General features: G+C 39.3%; 1 protein-coding gene across 14 annotated transcripts in view; it reads left to right on the forward strand.

The window, feature by feature from the left end:
• Nucleotides 1-602: 602 nt before the first annotated feature.
• The window catches only part of SHPRH (SNF2 histone linker PHD RING helicase), a 57,870-nt gene continuing 42,220 nt past the window's right edge, over nucleotides 603-16,252 (forward strand). For 6 of the 14 annotated variants that reach the window (XR_012673035.1, XR_012673036.1, XR_012673039.1 and 3 more), the window contains exons 1-9: nucleotides 1,049-1,404; nucleotides 2,999-3,671; nucleotides 4,074-4,203; nucleotides 9,677-9,895; nucleotides 10,194-10,272; nucleotides 11,040-11,190; nucleotides 12,943-13,048; nucleotides 13,564-13,820; nucleotides 14,248-14,943. Coding sequence is in view for 8 of the 14 variants with exons in the window: in XM_075146216.1 (XP_075002317.1) it covers nucleotides 3,030-3,671; nucleotides 4,074-4,203; nucleotides 9,677-9,895; nucleotides 10,194-10,272; nucleotides 11,040-11,190; nucleotides 12,943-13,048; nucleotides 13,564-13,820; nucleotides 14,248-14,943 (2,280 nt within the window). In the remaining 6 variants the exon portion in view is untranslated. Of the gene's footprint in view, nucleotides 766-1,045; nucleotides 1,405-2,998; nucleotides 3,672-4,073; nucleotides 4,204-9,676; nucleotides 9,896-10,193; nucleotides 10,273-11,039; nucleotides 11,191-12,942; nucleotides 13,049-13,563; nucleotides 13,821-14,247; nucleotides 14,944-16,252 lie in introns of those variants that run through there. The other 8 variants (XR_012673034.1, XM_075146219.1, XM_075146220.1 and 5 more) reach the window with 4 other exon arrangements.

Below are 16,252 nucleotides of genomic sequence, written 5' to 3' on the forward strand. Positions count from 1 at the left end.
TGCGAGTACTCGTGCTAAAAGTCACTCGAGCCAAAAAGCTTTTGGTAGTTTCCCCCCAAGAGGACTTTCTTCCATCACCCCTTACACCACCATCTGCCACAGGGACCCGAGACACCTCACGGACCCAAGGAGGGGCTTTAACCTGCCCAACGCCCTCCAGCCTCCTTCTTCCCGGGCATATCCCAGCCCGTTCCCCCCACCCCAGCCTCAGAAGGCTTCGCCTAGGGAAGACGGACCGACCTACGAGGCCGCCGGCGGACACACAGACCCGCCCGGTCGCCCCCGCTGCCGCTTGTCCCCACGATCGGCTGCCCCCGCGCCCGCGCCTGCGCACGCCACCAATGACGTGACAGCCTCGTTCTTGATTCTCCCTCAGCCACGCCCCACTGAGGGCAAGCAGCGTTTTCCCCGCCCCCTTGCCCAGGGAGGAACGTCTGCGCCTGCGCCGCTTTGCCCCCCCCCCGCCCCTCACGTTGCTTTTTCCGCTGGCGTGGGGGGCGGGGAGAACTGTCACCTTCTTCAGATCCCATTGGTCGCTGGCCGGGACAGGGCGGGTGCGTGCGCATCCCCGTGCCCGCCCCCCCCCCCCCCCCCCCCCCCGCCCGCCCGGGAGGTCCTTCCGACTTTGCCAGTGGCGGAGGGGTCCTGACCCCCCCCCCCACCTTCCCCCCCCAGCCCGCCCCCCCGCTGCCGCTGCGCGGGGGGCGCTGCCCCCAGCGGGGAAGGAGCCGCCGCGAGGGCCGGCGCAGCAGCGTTACCCCTTCGGTAGGTTGGTGGCGGTTGGCTCTGCGCCCCCTCCTCCCCTCACCCGCGCGGCTCCGGGGGCCGCAGCGGGGGGCCGCACCGCGGGCTCGGGAGGGCGGTGGCCGGCCAGACTGTCTGCCTGCTCGCCCTGCGTGCCTGGCGACCTACTGGCCGTAGCGCGGCGGGGCGGCCTTGCCGCGGCCGGCTGCGGGGTGGCGGTAGGGCTGCGGCGGGGCCGGGCGGCCCGGGGGCCTGTGTGAGCGCCCCCGGGGAGCGGTAGGTGCCCCGGGCCCCGGCTGCCCGTTTCTCGCCGGGCCTCACGGGCCGCGTAGTGCCGGCGGGGGTTGCGGCGGTGGGCGGGCCGGCCGCAGCCTCTCTGAGCTCTCCGGTAGCAGGTGCCGCGGGAGGTGAAACACCGATTGCTGGGGAGTGCGCTCGTCCGCTGCTGGCGTCTCCTTTCCGACTTTGAAGTAACTTTCCTCGATAGGGAGAAGGAGCCCTGCCCGCGTCCTGGCGACGGGGCGGAGGGGGGGTGACAGCCGCGGGCCGCTCGGTGTGGCGTCTGTGCCCGGTGGAAGCGCGGCTGTTACACAGGCCCCGGAGGCAGCGCCTGTTACCTCTCCAGACCGCCACAGGTTCCCTGCGTGCTCCAGGTTGCAGGTTGATTGCTTCACGTTGTAGACACGGTCGTCACCTGGCCATAGGAGTTTTAAACAGATATACTCGAACGGAGCGGTTCCCTCCGGTTTATACGTCCGAGTGTGATGCAGAAGTTGGTGTGCACAAGCAGACCTAGTGATGCAGGAATCCTTCTTTCTTGGCTTTAAGTGCGGTGTTATAATACGTGTACTTGCTGTTGGGGTTTGCTCCGTTTACTGTCAGCAGCACTCTGTGTGCATGAGTATTATTTTGAAAAACTCACATGTTTCTTTCCTTAATTGTGTTGTGTTTGAAATTCAAACACAGCAAAATTTGTATATTCCTGAATGTTTCTTTTGACTTTCGTGATTAATAAAAATCAGGGTTTGTTTGGTTTTTTCATAAGACCCTTTTAAAATTATTTGGAATTCTAGGAATTCTGCCCTGTTCCAGCATAAACCCCTTTAACATTAGGATGTGGGATACTGCATTTAGTAGCTTAGAATATTTGCCTTTCGTCTTCCTATATTTCTTTAAAAGTTGTATACAGAAGCTGAATTGACATGGATATCTAAATATTTTCCTGTCTTCGCTGACAAAGATAGTGCTGTAATATGAGGTCATAAATCTATTGCTGTGTTCAGACTCTTTACAGAAACAGTATTTTTTTAAAAAAAAGGTTACTACTTGTTTGAGTATTTAAGTATGGGCATGTAATTTTGAGTATGTAGTTATTAGTTTCTCAGATGGGTCTAATATTCCATAATCTGCTTCTTCGTGTGTATTGTTTAGCATGTGTACTTTATTTTCTAGCATTTTATCCACAAAATCTGTTCACTGCCCAGGTTCAGTCAAGGAGTTGGATATGGATCTTGACTTAGCCTTCCAGTTAGTCAAAATCAGTAAGACTATGCATTTAGTTTGCTGATTGGTCCCGCTGAAATGCACAATAGAATAAGTAAGGGCTCCTCTGCAAGCAATTTGTATATCCAGGTCCCAGGATGCACAGTTTTCTGGGAAAATAAAGTATTCAATACTGGTAGGAGGGTCATTAGGGACTTCTAAGGACAGAACTTGATAGCTTAGGCTCTAAACCATACTTTATGTAATGGCAGCTTCAGACTAGCCCTGTGTCAAGCTTGTTTAAAGTTTCATCTCAATGTAGGCTTTGAAAGGAAAGAAGAATTTTGTGTATGTAGTTTCTCCACACCCGCCCCTGAATCTCCTGTACCTCCTGGACTTTTGTTTGTGGAGTTTCTTTTGCCATCTCCCTCCACCCCCGCCTTTGAGGGATTCCACTGCTGCTTGTTTTATATCTGTCCCACAAGATTCTGAGTAACAGCTGTGAAATGTAGCATTCTTGTTGATCTCTGTAGCTGTCTGGCAAAATGATAAGATATAGTACAAGGCAAATGCCTCATGTCCAGCTTTATGTGATGGCACAGGGACAGGAGAGGCTCTGTAAGGCTAAGTCTTTTTTGAACAGTTAGATTTCTTGGTGCGTATGTCTGTGTCCAAACCTTTTGCAAGTTTAGCAGCTACTGCACAGTGAAATTTCAGTGTGGGCATTTGATTTTGTAATACTTATTGCTGACTAATTTACTTCATCTCGCAGAGACTGAAAATAGTGTTGAGAAGGCGACAAAATGAGTAGTCGTCGAAAACGTGCACCTCCATCAAAAATAGATGAGGAGAAGAAGAAAAAGCTCTGCTGGAATATGCATGAAGACCGGAGAAATGAGGTGATAACATTAGATGATGAGATGACTAATGAGGACCACGTTTCAGGTCCAAGCACTTCTTCTGCATCCTTCATTGTTATAAATGATGATAGCACTGATGAAGATCTCATTCAAAAAGAAGGCAGTGCCTCAAAATCTGTTAAGTTTTTGACAGTTAACGATGAAGAAGACTCTTATTCCATTCTGACTCCTGTGTCAGTACAGCTAAATATTATAGTCTTGCCATACCGTGCAGATGGGTCCTGGAAAGCTTTGTTGGGAGAATTTGCTCTTCATCTTCCTTCTGAGCAAATTCTAACTGATGAATTCCATGAAAGGAGTTTTACTTTGATGAGAGGAGACTCTGATGATCAGCTGCAGGTCTGTGTTCATGAAAGAAGTGAAGAAGAGTACAGTAATGAGACAAAAGAATACCTGGGTGCTTATGAACAACGTATTTTGGTGGAACCAACTTTAGGTGGTGAAATATTGGAAGGCTTGAGATGGTTGCAAAAGAAAAAGATAATTGGGCTTTATCAAAGACCTGGAGAGGCTCAAGCTTTAAAGGTATGGGTTCATATATTTGTTCTGCATTTTAAAAGTTCTTCTTTTTTGTTTGAAATACAAAATAAAAACCTCTGAACAACAAAATCTGGCAGCTACCATATATTTTTATAATGTGATGAAAATAAATAGTTTCTACATGCTTATGTAAATGTTTTCAGTGTGGTTTTTTTCCCAAAATTTCTTTTTACTCTTGCACTGCTAGTAATGCATTACTTGAAGGAATCACAGAAGCTTTTAGCTGAAACATACTGTATCCTCTATATGGTGATTTTAGTAGATTTGTTATATCTGTCTACATCTGCTAATTTTCAAACACTGTTGTTGTTTCCATACTCTTCTGTTTATAATATTCTTGTCATTCTAACAGTTACTTAAATGATTAACTGTATAACCATTTCTCAGGTTGGAATTTACCTTCTGGAAGCTGGGCTAAGTAAACCAGAGTTTCTCAGTGATGGAGGTGGAAGACCCAAAAAAGCTAATCAGCTGATTCAAAAACTCATGGAAAAGTTCTATAGTTTTTTAATTCCAGGTAATGCAATTCAGTTGAATGTTGATGAATAATTTTTGTTATTAAAGTGTGCCTTTTTTTAGTAGTTTTAAATGTAAGGGAAAATAGTTATTCCTGCCATCTAGAGCAACTTTATTTTCCAGGTAATGTTATTAGGTAATTCTCTCCATGTTATTATCTGACCATTAATCATATGCTAATTAGCTTATGGTCAAATTACAGGTGATAATATTCCTTCTCTACAGATAAGGCACTGAGGCACATAGAAGTTTGAGTACTTACCTTTTTGGGAGTAAATACAATCAAATTTCACTGAGTCACGTGGGTTGTTTGAACAGATCTGCAGTAGCTTCTCTGAGTTACACAGGAATTGTTTAAAAGAACCAGGAATTAAATTTGGAAAGCTTTTGTTTCTAATTTGGTGCCTAACACACAACTGTGTCAACAGAATTTCTGTTTGGTTTATATTGTAAAGCAGTTATAATACAAACTACTACAAAATATAGCTTTATGACAGTTTTAAGAATACACCGCTGCCAATTTACAAATATGGGCCTTGTCATCATTTTGGAATTGAAGATATGTTTGCCAGATTATACTCAATAGTGATACAGATTTTTGGGGTGATCAATGACTGCTTTATGATGTGATGGCTTAGGAAACTCTTAAACAGCCTTGGTCTTGTTCCTGAGTCTAGGATGGATTCAGAATATTAGTTGAAGACTGACTCAATAACAGTGACCGTAATATACTGAGTTTCAGTGTTTTTGCAGAAGCAACAGAAGCCTAGCACTCCCCGTATAATTGTACTTAATTTCAAAAGGCAGAATTGTATAAAGAATTAGGCAACTTGCTAAAGAGAAGCTAAAAGGAAGAGTTAACAGAATAAAATCTGTACAGCCATGCCTGCTGCAAAGAACAAACATGCAACTGTCAGAAAAGACTTGAAATATACCAAGAGAAGGGCCAGTATAACTAAGTATGTGGGGAAGGGAAGATATTGCACATAAGAAGTCATCCTTCGAAAAACTGAAGTTATCTGACTGAAGCAAATTTGTCAGTTTAGGTTTAAAAGCACAATAAAGCAGATTCAAAAAGAAGCCTGAAGAATAAATAGTTTAAGATACAGAAATGAATAGTAATGTTTTTAAATGCATTAGGAGAAATATATTATCATGTATGCATTAAAAGCAGAACATCTGCCAGAGAATTCATAGACTTGGGATGACTAAGGCATATGAAAGAGTGCTCAAATAAAGTCATGCTATAGCAGGAAGAACAATTTTCTTCTCTGCATATCTTCTCATTTTGGAAGAGTTGGGGAAAGAGATTGTTTACGGACAAAATGAACAGTGACCTATTTTGAGATCCAAAATAATTTTCTGCTGGAACTTGGGGCATTTGTCCTCAGTACACTAAAGGATAGAATTTTATGGACTGCATGGTTGAGTGTAGCTTACAGGCAAAGAGGCAATATAGCTTCTGCAAGGAAAAACATGCCCCTCAAAATTACTGGAGCAAGAATGTGGACCTGAGCGACTGGGTTGTTATGCCTTAGCTTATCTTTTCAGAAGCCATGCAACTGGCTCAGGTTCATCAAGGAGCTGTGTTGCCAACTGGTAAATTTTCTGACCGTTTTTCAGCATGTACATTTTGATGCGGCGTAAAATAATAATATAGTCTTGATTCTACACCAATGAATGCCATGTAAATGACTAAGTAAAATAGAGGGTGTGGAGAGTAGGAATAAAGAGTTGTTAATGTGTATGAAGGTCACCAGTCAAGTCCTACAAAGGCATGTGCAGCTTAATGTGTTCCTAATGCTTTGGGAAATACGGTGATTGGTGAGATGGTATCATCAACAAACTTTAAATGTATTATTCAACGTAACAGAGATGAAGAACAACTGAAAGCTTGCCAGCAGATCAGGCATGGAGTTTCAGTATAAATTCAATATAGATAAATATAAAGCGATGCAGAAGAAAAAAATCCTTACTTCACATTAGAAGAAAATGATGGCCTCTTTGCTAACCGTTGCAACTAGGGTTGTAGTTCAGTAGGTAGGTATATAGCTCAGTAAATGCATCAACTTAGTGTTCAGTATCAGTCAAACCAAATCAAAGGTAAAGAATTGTCCTGAAAGTATTAGAGAACAAAACAGGATCATTAAACCACTCTATAAGTCCATAGCATGCATTATGCTATGTTCCAAATTCAGAAATAAAGCATGTCACAGAAACAGAAGAGATTTGGGAGGGAAGACCCCAGGCGGTTACACACTGTGAAACCAGTTACATTTTCTAACAGTTTTTAAGCACATACTTTTTGATGTAGCATAAAATAATATAGCCTTGATTCTACACCGATGAATGCATTCCTCTTAAGTGTAAATTGATTTCAATTTCTAACAACTTAGCCTATGTTTGAATTTCACCTGTTTTTAAACATAATTAATTGAAATTTTTATAAAACTGCATGCAAGTATGTATTTTAACAATTGTCAATATCCGTCTAAAATTAACTCTATGCAACAACGTTCCAAGATGAGGCTTCTTGTTCTCCCCACTGATGAGCAAATTCTTGTGTTGATGGAGGATTTACACAAATAAGGGACATGACCTCTCTATCACTACATTTAATTTTTATATATTTGTTTTCCTCAATGTACTCATCCCGTTAATGTCCTTCTAGATGGTTTTGAGACTTTGTGGCAGGAATTCCACCTCAAGTTGTGTCAAGCATAGGACAGACACATTAATGAATCTGCAAAAGAGTGACAAAATATTTAATATGAAGAAGTTTCATGAGTTTTTAACATTAATTGTAGAGTTAACAACTTTTTTGAAAAATTTGTTTACAGAGGTTTCTTTTGTTTGCTTTAATAAATAGCTGGTTTTAAAATATATATACGTATCCTGTATCTGCTGTATAATATTACATGTTGCTTCTTGTTGCTTCAGTGAACACGTGGGCATAGATCACTTATAGATCCAGCTAGCTGCTTTCTTCATATGAAAAAACCCATAGCCTTTATAATTAAAATTAAAAAAAAAAAGACTAAAATGTCTGTTTAATTGCTATTTGTTCTAGTGAATGGTAAATGTTTCAGAGTTTTTTTTCCCATAGTGTCATGGAACTATAGTATGACATACAGTAGCATGGCAATAGCATATACTATATACCATTTTCCTTCAATTTCCTTAAGAAGAATAAATTCTTTGTACGAAGAAGAGTTTTTTGGTCTTTGTGTAGCATTTTTTAATACCAAATGTGAAACAACAAGTTTTCCATTAATCTAGAATAAAGGCGGAGAAGATTACATTTTCATTGATGTAGATATTCTTATACAGCAATGTGGAAACTGCCCTACAGATAAAACAGAAAGATCCTACCACAGGTGCAGTAGCAGAACTTTAGTTCAGTCATGGAAGGAATTAAGTAGAATGCTTGATTATGAAACATATCAGAGAAACTGGATTTTTAGGTAGTACAATACCATCTGTTTCTCAAAGGTAGAAAATACTAAGGTGAAAGCTATGTAATTGGATTACGTTTTGAAATGGTTGAAAGCATAATTAAATATTCACTGTTTACCTCTCTCTCAGTTACTTATTAAACTTCCTTAGCATCCTTTTAAAAATCCCTGTGGTACATAGAACCATTTAATCAGAAGAAAAAAAAATCTTTGAGAGAATGAATGAAACAAGAAAGTTTCATTGGACAAAACACAGCCAACTGTGTGCAAAAACATTTTACTTTAAAGTATATTGTAGTCTTTGCTCCCCTGTAAAATTCTGGATAGACTTAGTTTATATAGAAGTCAATTTATTATGTTCTGAAATGTGAGATTTGAAAACTGTTGTTCTAGCAGATGTGATGATATGTGTCATTATAGATCAACTTAATTGATCAACGTTATACTCTGCAATCACTCTGATTTCTCTCTTCTTTCCATGAAGTGAAGAATGTGTATGACAGGATCCCTTGGAACGGTTTCTGTAGTATATGAAAGCTGCATGCTCTGCTTGGTGCCTTTCATTTGGCTGGAACATTAATAACCCCATATGTGCCCTCTGGTTGCCTTCTTTACATTACAAGTCTTCATATATGCAGTTTTCCTGAATTTATAGAAACTTAATGTCTTTCAGAATTCTCTTTTCCCTTGTGAAGCACTGGAATTGTTCCATTGACTTAAAAGGATTAGGGGAGGGCACTGATGGCTGCCACACATAGGCACATCATTTCCTGCTCTTTGTTTTGGAAACTATTCTTCACCTTCACCATTCATTTGAATGAAAGAAAGCTTTTGCTTTCCGTGAGAGAGAGTCCTAATAGCAGCACCCAAACCTTATTTTAAGATTAAGCTCTCTGGTCTTTGTGCTAGGTACATCTCTTCTTTGTTACCATGAGGCATCATAATTATAATTTGATTAATTGTGCCTGCCATTAGCTGTTTTCTCTTTTTATCAATATATTATACTTTTAAATATACCTTAAGGTCACTTCGTGCTGAAAATGCTGGCCTTGACTTGCTTCTAAATTTTTTTTTTTTGAGAAAAATTCTGCGAGGTGGCTTTATCTTCAATACTAGCTAGGATTAGTATCTTTCTTTGAACTGTAGAGTTCTACAGCTGTTTTATTTGTACCAGTGTTTTTAATTTGAGACCTAAAACATGGTTAAAACTTGTCCTCTGAGTCTTTTGTTCCCTCATCTTATGTCAGTTTCCTAAAACGCTGACCCTTGAATTTTCCATTAATTTTTGTTCTACAGTGCTTAAGTTCTGTATATGCCCATATATCCAAATTATGTGAAAAATATATAAGCACAAGGCCTTCTTTCCTAGAGGGTACATACTTCTCTTGTGGGTACATACTTCTTGAGGTGGGATTTTAAGTTCTAAAGTATGCTTTGTCTGAATTTTTGCAATGATGCAAATGGTGAGAATTTCATATTGTCCGGCTGCTACAATTTTCTTATCCAGATGGATAATTTAAAATTAACGTGAAAGCTCACTGAAGACAATCTCCTGGTTTTTTTTTTTTTAATGTTGTTTTATCAGTAAAGGCTTTGTTTCATGAAAAATGTACAACTCCTTGACAACCCACCCTTTCTGTAAGATCATCGACCCATGTTAACATTTAAAACTGAAATGAGAGTTATTTGTGGTTCTCTGTCAGTTGGGAATGTTTAGTGGAAGGTCTTTATTAAATAAACAAGGTCTGGTCATTCTATCCCTGAATTCTAAAGGAAGAGCTTTGCTGATTATGTATACCTTTGTGATCGCCATAGCATGCTAATCTTAACTTTCAGGGAAGTAGTGCTCATTGTTTCCTACTGCTGCTAGCTGAGCCAGGTGCAGTCATGACATATGTTTAAATGACGTTTTGCTTTGCTTGCTTTCATGTGTTAGCTAAATATGTTGCAGCAAAATTTACTGAAATGTTGACCAAAGTTGATCGATAATGTGTGTCTTGAATTATTTGGTGTATGCAGATGAGCTGGAGGAAGATGAGGAAGAATCTGACACGGAACTAGAGCGACAAAATATTGAAGAGCTTTACGACTTTGTAAGGCACACCCATCAGCAGGATATCCAGTTACTGAGAGAGGATGTGCAGCACCCTGCATTAATTCCTATTCTGAGGCCATACCAAAGTGAGGCTGTGAACTGGATGCTTCACCGAGAGAACCTCGCAAGTACTCCAACCAGTGGCAAGTATATGGGTCTGGAAAAATCGCGTAATTGAGGAAAGTGGCATTGTATTGGCAGCAGTAATGTTTTCTTGCTGTTTGATTGGAAGCTTTGTTAATTATTTCATTATTATTTTTATAAAAGCTGATAAACTAAACTTTACTGAACAGCAGCTGATGTATCTTGTGGGTCATGAAGCACTGTGGAGGTAGACGTCTGCTTTTTGTCTCTAAATGTCACAATGAGGCTGAGCAATTCTAAGCAGTGTGCTGTTTATAGAGAAACCTTATAATAGTAACATGAACTCTTTCTCCGTAGAAGATGCACTGCACTTCTTGTGGCGGGAGGTCATCACTCTGGATGGAGTAAAAATCTACTATAATCCGTTTACTGGCTGGTATGTTTTTATACTTAGCTCTTTCTGAGAACACCTCAAGGTTGTACTTTGTGAAAACCTTATTGGCATCTTCTACCTGGAGGATGTAAGATAATCCATAACTGTCGTTTTTCAGTTAGCAACTAAAGAATTAGAACAGTGATATCTTTAATTTGAAAAAAAAGGCAAACTGGAGTATATAATGCACAAGTAAATATGTAAATCTCCAATTGAAGCTTTTTTTTTTTCATTTCAATGCAAATTTGTGATTTTAAGATTATCATTTTTTTAAATTAGAGCACTGGAGGCTTCAACCTTCTGGTCCAATGTTTTTAAAATCTAAAGGAAGGAGGCAGTATAATGTTTTTTATTAATGCTGGATTTTGCATTACTAATTCTGTTTCACTTTTCTCATTAATTTGGTTAGAGTAGAACTTTCTGATTGCTAGTTCGCTTTTTATTTTTTCCCTATATAACTTTCAGACCTTTAACACAGAAGAATATAAATATATTTCAATTTTTTGGAGACTATTGTTATGGTATGCTAAGGTTAGCAAGGCAAGGCCTGTTAGGAAGGGAAAAAATCCAAAAAATTCTGACATATGGTCAGGTTTGTACACCCAAAAAGCTTGCTTTTTTCAATCTCAGTTTATCTAATAAAAGATATTGCCACACCTTACAAACTTTGCCTTGCTGAAGCTATGCTGTGTGTGCCCCTGAACACGTGCTTCTCTGTCACACCTCTCTATAGTTACTGACTTTCATTTGGGAATGTACTTGAATTTTAGTATTATCCGTGAATATCCGATTGCTGGACCCCAGTGGCCTGGAGGTATTTTGGCAGATGAGATGGGTCTTGGAAAAACAGTAGAAGTGTTGGCTCTTATTCTGACTCATACCCGACCAGACGTTAAACAAGATGATCTGACATTACCTGAGGTAAGAAAACCAGGATAAGAGTTAGTATGAAGAAAATACTTTTCAGAACTAATGGAAATGCACTTCTCTTGAGTTTATTGCTTTCTGTTTTATAGAAGTCCAGATTTAAATCTGGATTAAAGTACAGTGAAAGTTTTTCTTTGTAGGATGTGATACTTGGTGGCATAAATAGTGGAATGGTGAGAAGCTATTGATAGTTTGCCATTGTTGAAGGATGTTAGCAGGCAACTGTGCTGTTAATAGGCTGTTGGTAGTTTACACATACTCCAGGAGTGTGTAAATATGTAATTTAGTCTACTATGTTGGAAATCATTCTCCCCTTCACTTCATTGTATTGATGAGTATCAAACATCCATTAGACATATGTTCTGTGCTAAAATAGGGATGATTTAAACTCGGTGAATAAAGATTTCTGCCCCCCGTCTATTTCATATAACAAATGAGCTTATTTAGCAACAGTTTCCATCTTTTCACTTTCCTCATCATGCATCCTGTGAAAACTTAGCACATTCACTAAAACCAAAAATTCTTTCTTAAGTAAACTCCGTCTTAAGTAAATTTCTGTGGGTGCTATCCTTTTGAATTCATGGCAGCCAGTTTCATTGTACATCTATTCATAATGATCTCCTGCCTGCTAGTAATTTTATCAGTTTAAAAAGACCCAATTCTCAAAGAGAGAATAAGATTCTTCTTAAGTGTATCAGAGAGTCAGCACTGAGGAGTGTGAAGAGGGGAGTATTAGCACTAAAGCATCTGGACATCAACTGGCAACAATAGCTAGACACCATAGGTTTTGGAGAGGTGGAGTTATGAAACTGTTTCATGATATGAGAGTTGGGACAGACATCTTAGCTAATATTTTGGGATCTCTATGAACAGAATTATATGACATTTCCTGTGGTTAAAAGGCACTATTCCACTCATCCAGAAGGCCCCTTGTCTGTATTTTTCTTGTCATCAAATATAAAATGTCTTTGTATGATGTTCTGAAAAAAAAACCAAAACAAAAGTGCTTTATTCCAACAGACACTTTCTGGATGACTCTTGGCTTGTATAAGCCAATGTCAGAGTTGCTTGAAGTATTTCAACTCTCTGTAGGGCTCAAATAGTGTCTGGAGTTTCATTGCAGTTACTGTTTAAGAACTCTGCAAAGCAACTAATTGGACAGGGCAGAGTGAAGTGTCAATGAATACAGCTATAAAATAATTAATCATAGAAATATTGGCACTGCATTTGTTCCAGCTTTGGGATTCTTTCTTATATCCCTGTTCTTGAGTATACATCCCCTTAAATTAAATCACTATTCCTTAATCACTAATAATAGAGTGAATTTTTTTTGGAGGCAATCCCTAAAGAGAGAAACTCACTTGTACAACTAACTAGGGCTTTTCAATCTATATTGCTTACCTCCTTTTGTGTTTCTAGCTATATATTAAGCATATATTTTCCTCCCCCATCAGTAACCTAGATCACTTACAGCTATAGATTCCTGCAACTTAGTTCTGAAGTAGTGGAGGACCCAAGCGGTTCCTTCTATTCTCACGGTAGGGTGCTGAACACCGTTTACCGAGAAACTGAACTGAATGGGGTATCACTCTGTACACTAAAAATGAGCTATCTGAGCAAATTAGTGAGATCAGAGCACACATCTGTAGCGGCTCATGCGTATCTTCAAATGTGAAAAGATTAATGAAGTTCAGAATTACTGTGAAGGGACATAAGCTAATAACTATTTAATATTGTCTGCATTAGGGTAAGCTTGTGAACTTCTTTGTTCCACCTCAACCTTTAGAAGGAAATAAAAAGAAAAAACCAAAGGAAATGGAGCTTAAATTGAAGGAAAAAATACAATATCCCAGTAAGTATTTCTGATGACTTTTTAAATACATTTTGCTTTTGGCAGAAATCTTATATTGGCCACTGACTATGAGTTCAAGGCTACTCTTCACTTCTGCAGAATGAAGTGAGTCTTTTGCTGAGCACTATGATGTAGGATTGCACACTACAAACAAGTGATCCACAGTTAAAAGTAAAGTTACCAACTCAGATCTCTGTGCTACAGAGCTCCATGTAACTAAAGGTCATTGTAAGACGGTTTATGCATTTAACTGAAATATACTGTCTTTTTATAAGCTTCAGTAAGAAAATTGAGTGACTTATTTCTATTGCTATTCAATATTGTCTTAAAATCACTAAAAAATGTGATTTGTAGGGCTACCTCAACTAAAGCATTGTCAAAACTGCTGCCTGTCTTTGTTTTGCATTTGTTAGATGAACAATGTAGGTGTTTACAGTTCCCTTAATATGCGTTCTCTGAGGTGACTTTCATTTTATCTGAGCTGTAAGTTTTTTTTTCTTTGATTCTACATATAGGCTTACGAGTGATGATATTAGCAGCTGTAAAGGAAATGAATGTGAAGAAAGGGGCATCCATTATTGCAATATTTAAGTACATCAGTGCTATATATAGGTATGACATACAGAGAAATAGACGTCTTCTCAAAAGAACTCTAGAAAAACTAATCACAGAACAAGTAGTAGAGCAAGTCAAAGGACATGGTCTGGCTGGGTCTTTCAAGCTAGGAAAGAATTACAAGGAACGGAAGAGGCGAGAAAGAACCAAAGAACAGGTAAAACATGCTGCCGTACTTACTTCAAAGAATGTTGCAAGGGCAGATCTTATTTGTACCAATTGCATGCTACTCTCAGCTGTGTTGTCTGTGTCAGTGACACTGGCTTATTGATAAAAATGAAGAAAACTGCAGCATTTCTTTTGACATTCATGAACAAAGAAGCAGAAATCATAAGTAGATCAAATTTGGGGCTAAAATATTAACTACGTCTGTCATAAACCTTTTAAAATAGTGCTGCAGGGCTGGCAGATGTATTATTCTTACTGTGAAGATGTCTTTTAAACACTGGTAAACATTAACCAAATCCTCAAACTGGAAATCGATATAAAATCTTAATATATATATCTTGATGTGTTTATATGTTCCAAAAAAAAAAAAAAGGTGAGGAGGAAGTCTGATATTCTTGGTTAATTTTGCTTTGTAGATAGCAAAGACTTCAGAAAGCATTCAGAAGAAGCAGTTGATTGATGCTAAAACTCAAACCAAAGAATCAAGAAATAGTGATGTCACTTCTGAAAATGTCCTTAAAATCCCTGTACGGGTGGATATCACCATGGAAGAACATGATTATTGTACAACTGTCAAAAATAACAGGATATCTGAAGCAGATCATGAGAACTCTGTAAAAGAGGATAATGTTCAGCAGGAAGCTGTGGTCCCAAAGTCTCCTGATTTGCATGGCAAACTCCTTGTCTCCAGTGATGTGAGCAGTCATCCCAATTTTGGTGTTTCTAAAACTGCAGCTCGTGTCCAGCAGGAAATCCCAAAGGACGAGTCCTCACATTCCCAAGAGCATGCTGGCAGTAGCATACAACACACCAGTTCTGTATTTCCATTTAATACCTCTGAATATCGTTTTGAATGCATCTGTGGTGAGCTTGGATTGGCTGACTATAAAGCTCGTGTGCAGTGCCTGAAATGTTACTTATGGCAGCATGCAGAATGTGTAAACTACAAAGAGGAAAACCTGAAGATCAAGCCCTTCTACTGTCCTCATTGCCTCGTGGCAATGAAACCAGTTTCCACAGGAGCAACTCTGATAATTTCTCCGAGTTCTATTTGTCATCAGTGGGTAGATGAGATCAACAGGCATGTAAGATCATCTTCTCTTCGAGTTCTGGTAAGATTATATAGCTTCATATTCTGGAGAGTTATTTTATCAAGGCTCGGGGCGTCCTGCTTGACACTGTCACATAAAGTTCAGAGGTTTCTTTGTCCTCTGGGTCAGAATTCTACATTTCTTGCTATTGGACCCATGCTTTGGCATCACACGGTGCATTGGTGTCCCAGAAAGACTGTCTGCATTTAGTTCTTCATTTTTTCCTTATTAGTTGGTCACTGGGAGATGATACAGTGGTATCTTTATCAAATGGAAGCGAATTTTGAGCAGTTGCAACAACAGGTGATTTCTGAGAGGGAAGGCTGTTTGTGGTTTTTTTTTTCCTGAAAGATTACCCAGGAACTTAAAAAGGCCTGACTATAGGTGTTTTGGCAGTGTTGTCTCACTGTACATCCGCACCCAAGCAGCTCTCTGACAGTTGCTTCCCATTTCGTTCTAGATAAAAACAAATTTTTCAGTAGGTAAGGAGTGTACTTTTGAATTTCTGGTTCTCAGGCTTTACAAAAGAAGTCTTGGTCCTTGATGTTTTCTGAGAATAACACCATTACAACTTGAGCATTGTCTCTATAACATCTGCCATGTTTATTAGAATGTTGCTTATCTGGAGACCATGTATTGTCCTTTTACTTGATTTCTAATAGCTCTATCACTAAAATAAACTAATTATACATACAGTAACTGTGGCTATACAGGATTTTTTTTTAATATAGTTATCACAGTATTCAAGGGTAGCCATTGTCTTTTATTAATGATGTAGTCAAGTTCTGCCCTTCATATTTTTAGTAGGCAAGAACCTTTGTAATGATAAAGTGCTTTGAGAACTGTAGATCCCTTAGATTTTGAATAAAATAACAGTAGTAGTAGACTGATAAAGAGAGGAAGCTTTGTATTCGGGGATATGTATGGTACCTTCAGCTATCCTGTATAGATGCCTAATGTATAAATGAATTCTAGGCCTCCAGTAAGCAAGCTATTTGTGTAAGCAGTCTAATTAGCTTTAGGGCAGCAACTAACAAACGTGTAAAACTTGCACAGTTTTCATAGGACCCAGTCCAAGTTTTATACGAGTTTTGATGAAAACTGTCAGGAATAGATTTACTTGATAATAGTAAAATAGCTTAAATACTGAATGTCAGTACTTTAGAAGGCTGTTTTTTATTCTTCCAACTGCTTACAACCCATGGGAAATTCTAATGGTTTTATGTAATAGAACAAGAAATTAAAATTTATTAGTAGGTCTTGCTTTGCGGCAGGTTTTCTTTTCCTGCTGCTGTGAAAACAACCAAAACTTGGCCAAGTTATAAACCTC

Source organism: Calonectris borealis, chromosome 3 (assembly GCF_964195595.1).
Source record: "Calonectris borealis chromosome 3, bCalBor7.hap1.2, whole genome shotgun sequence".
Lineage (NCBI taxonomy): Eukaryota > Metazoa > Chordata > Aves > Procellariiformes > Procellariidae > Calonectris > Calonectris borealis.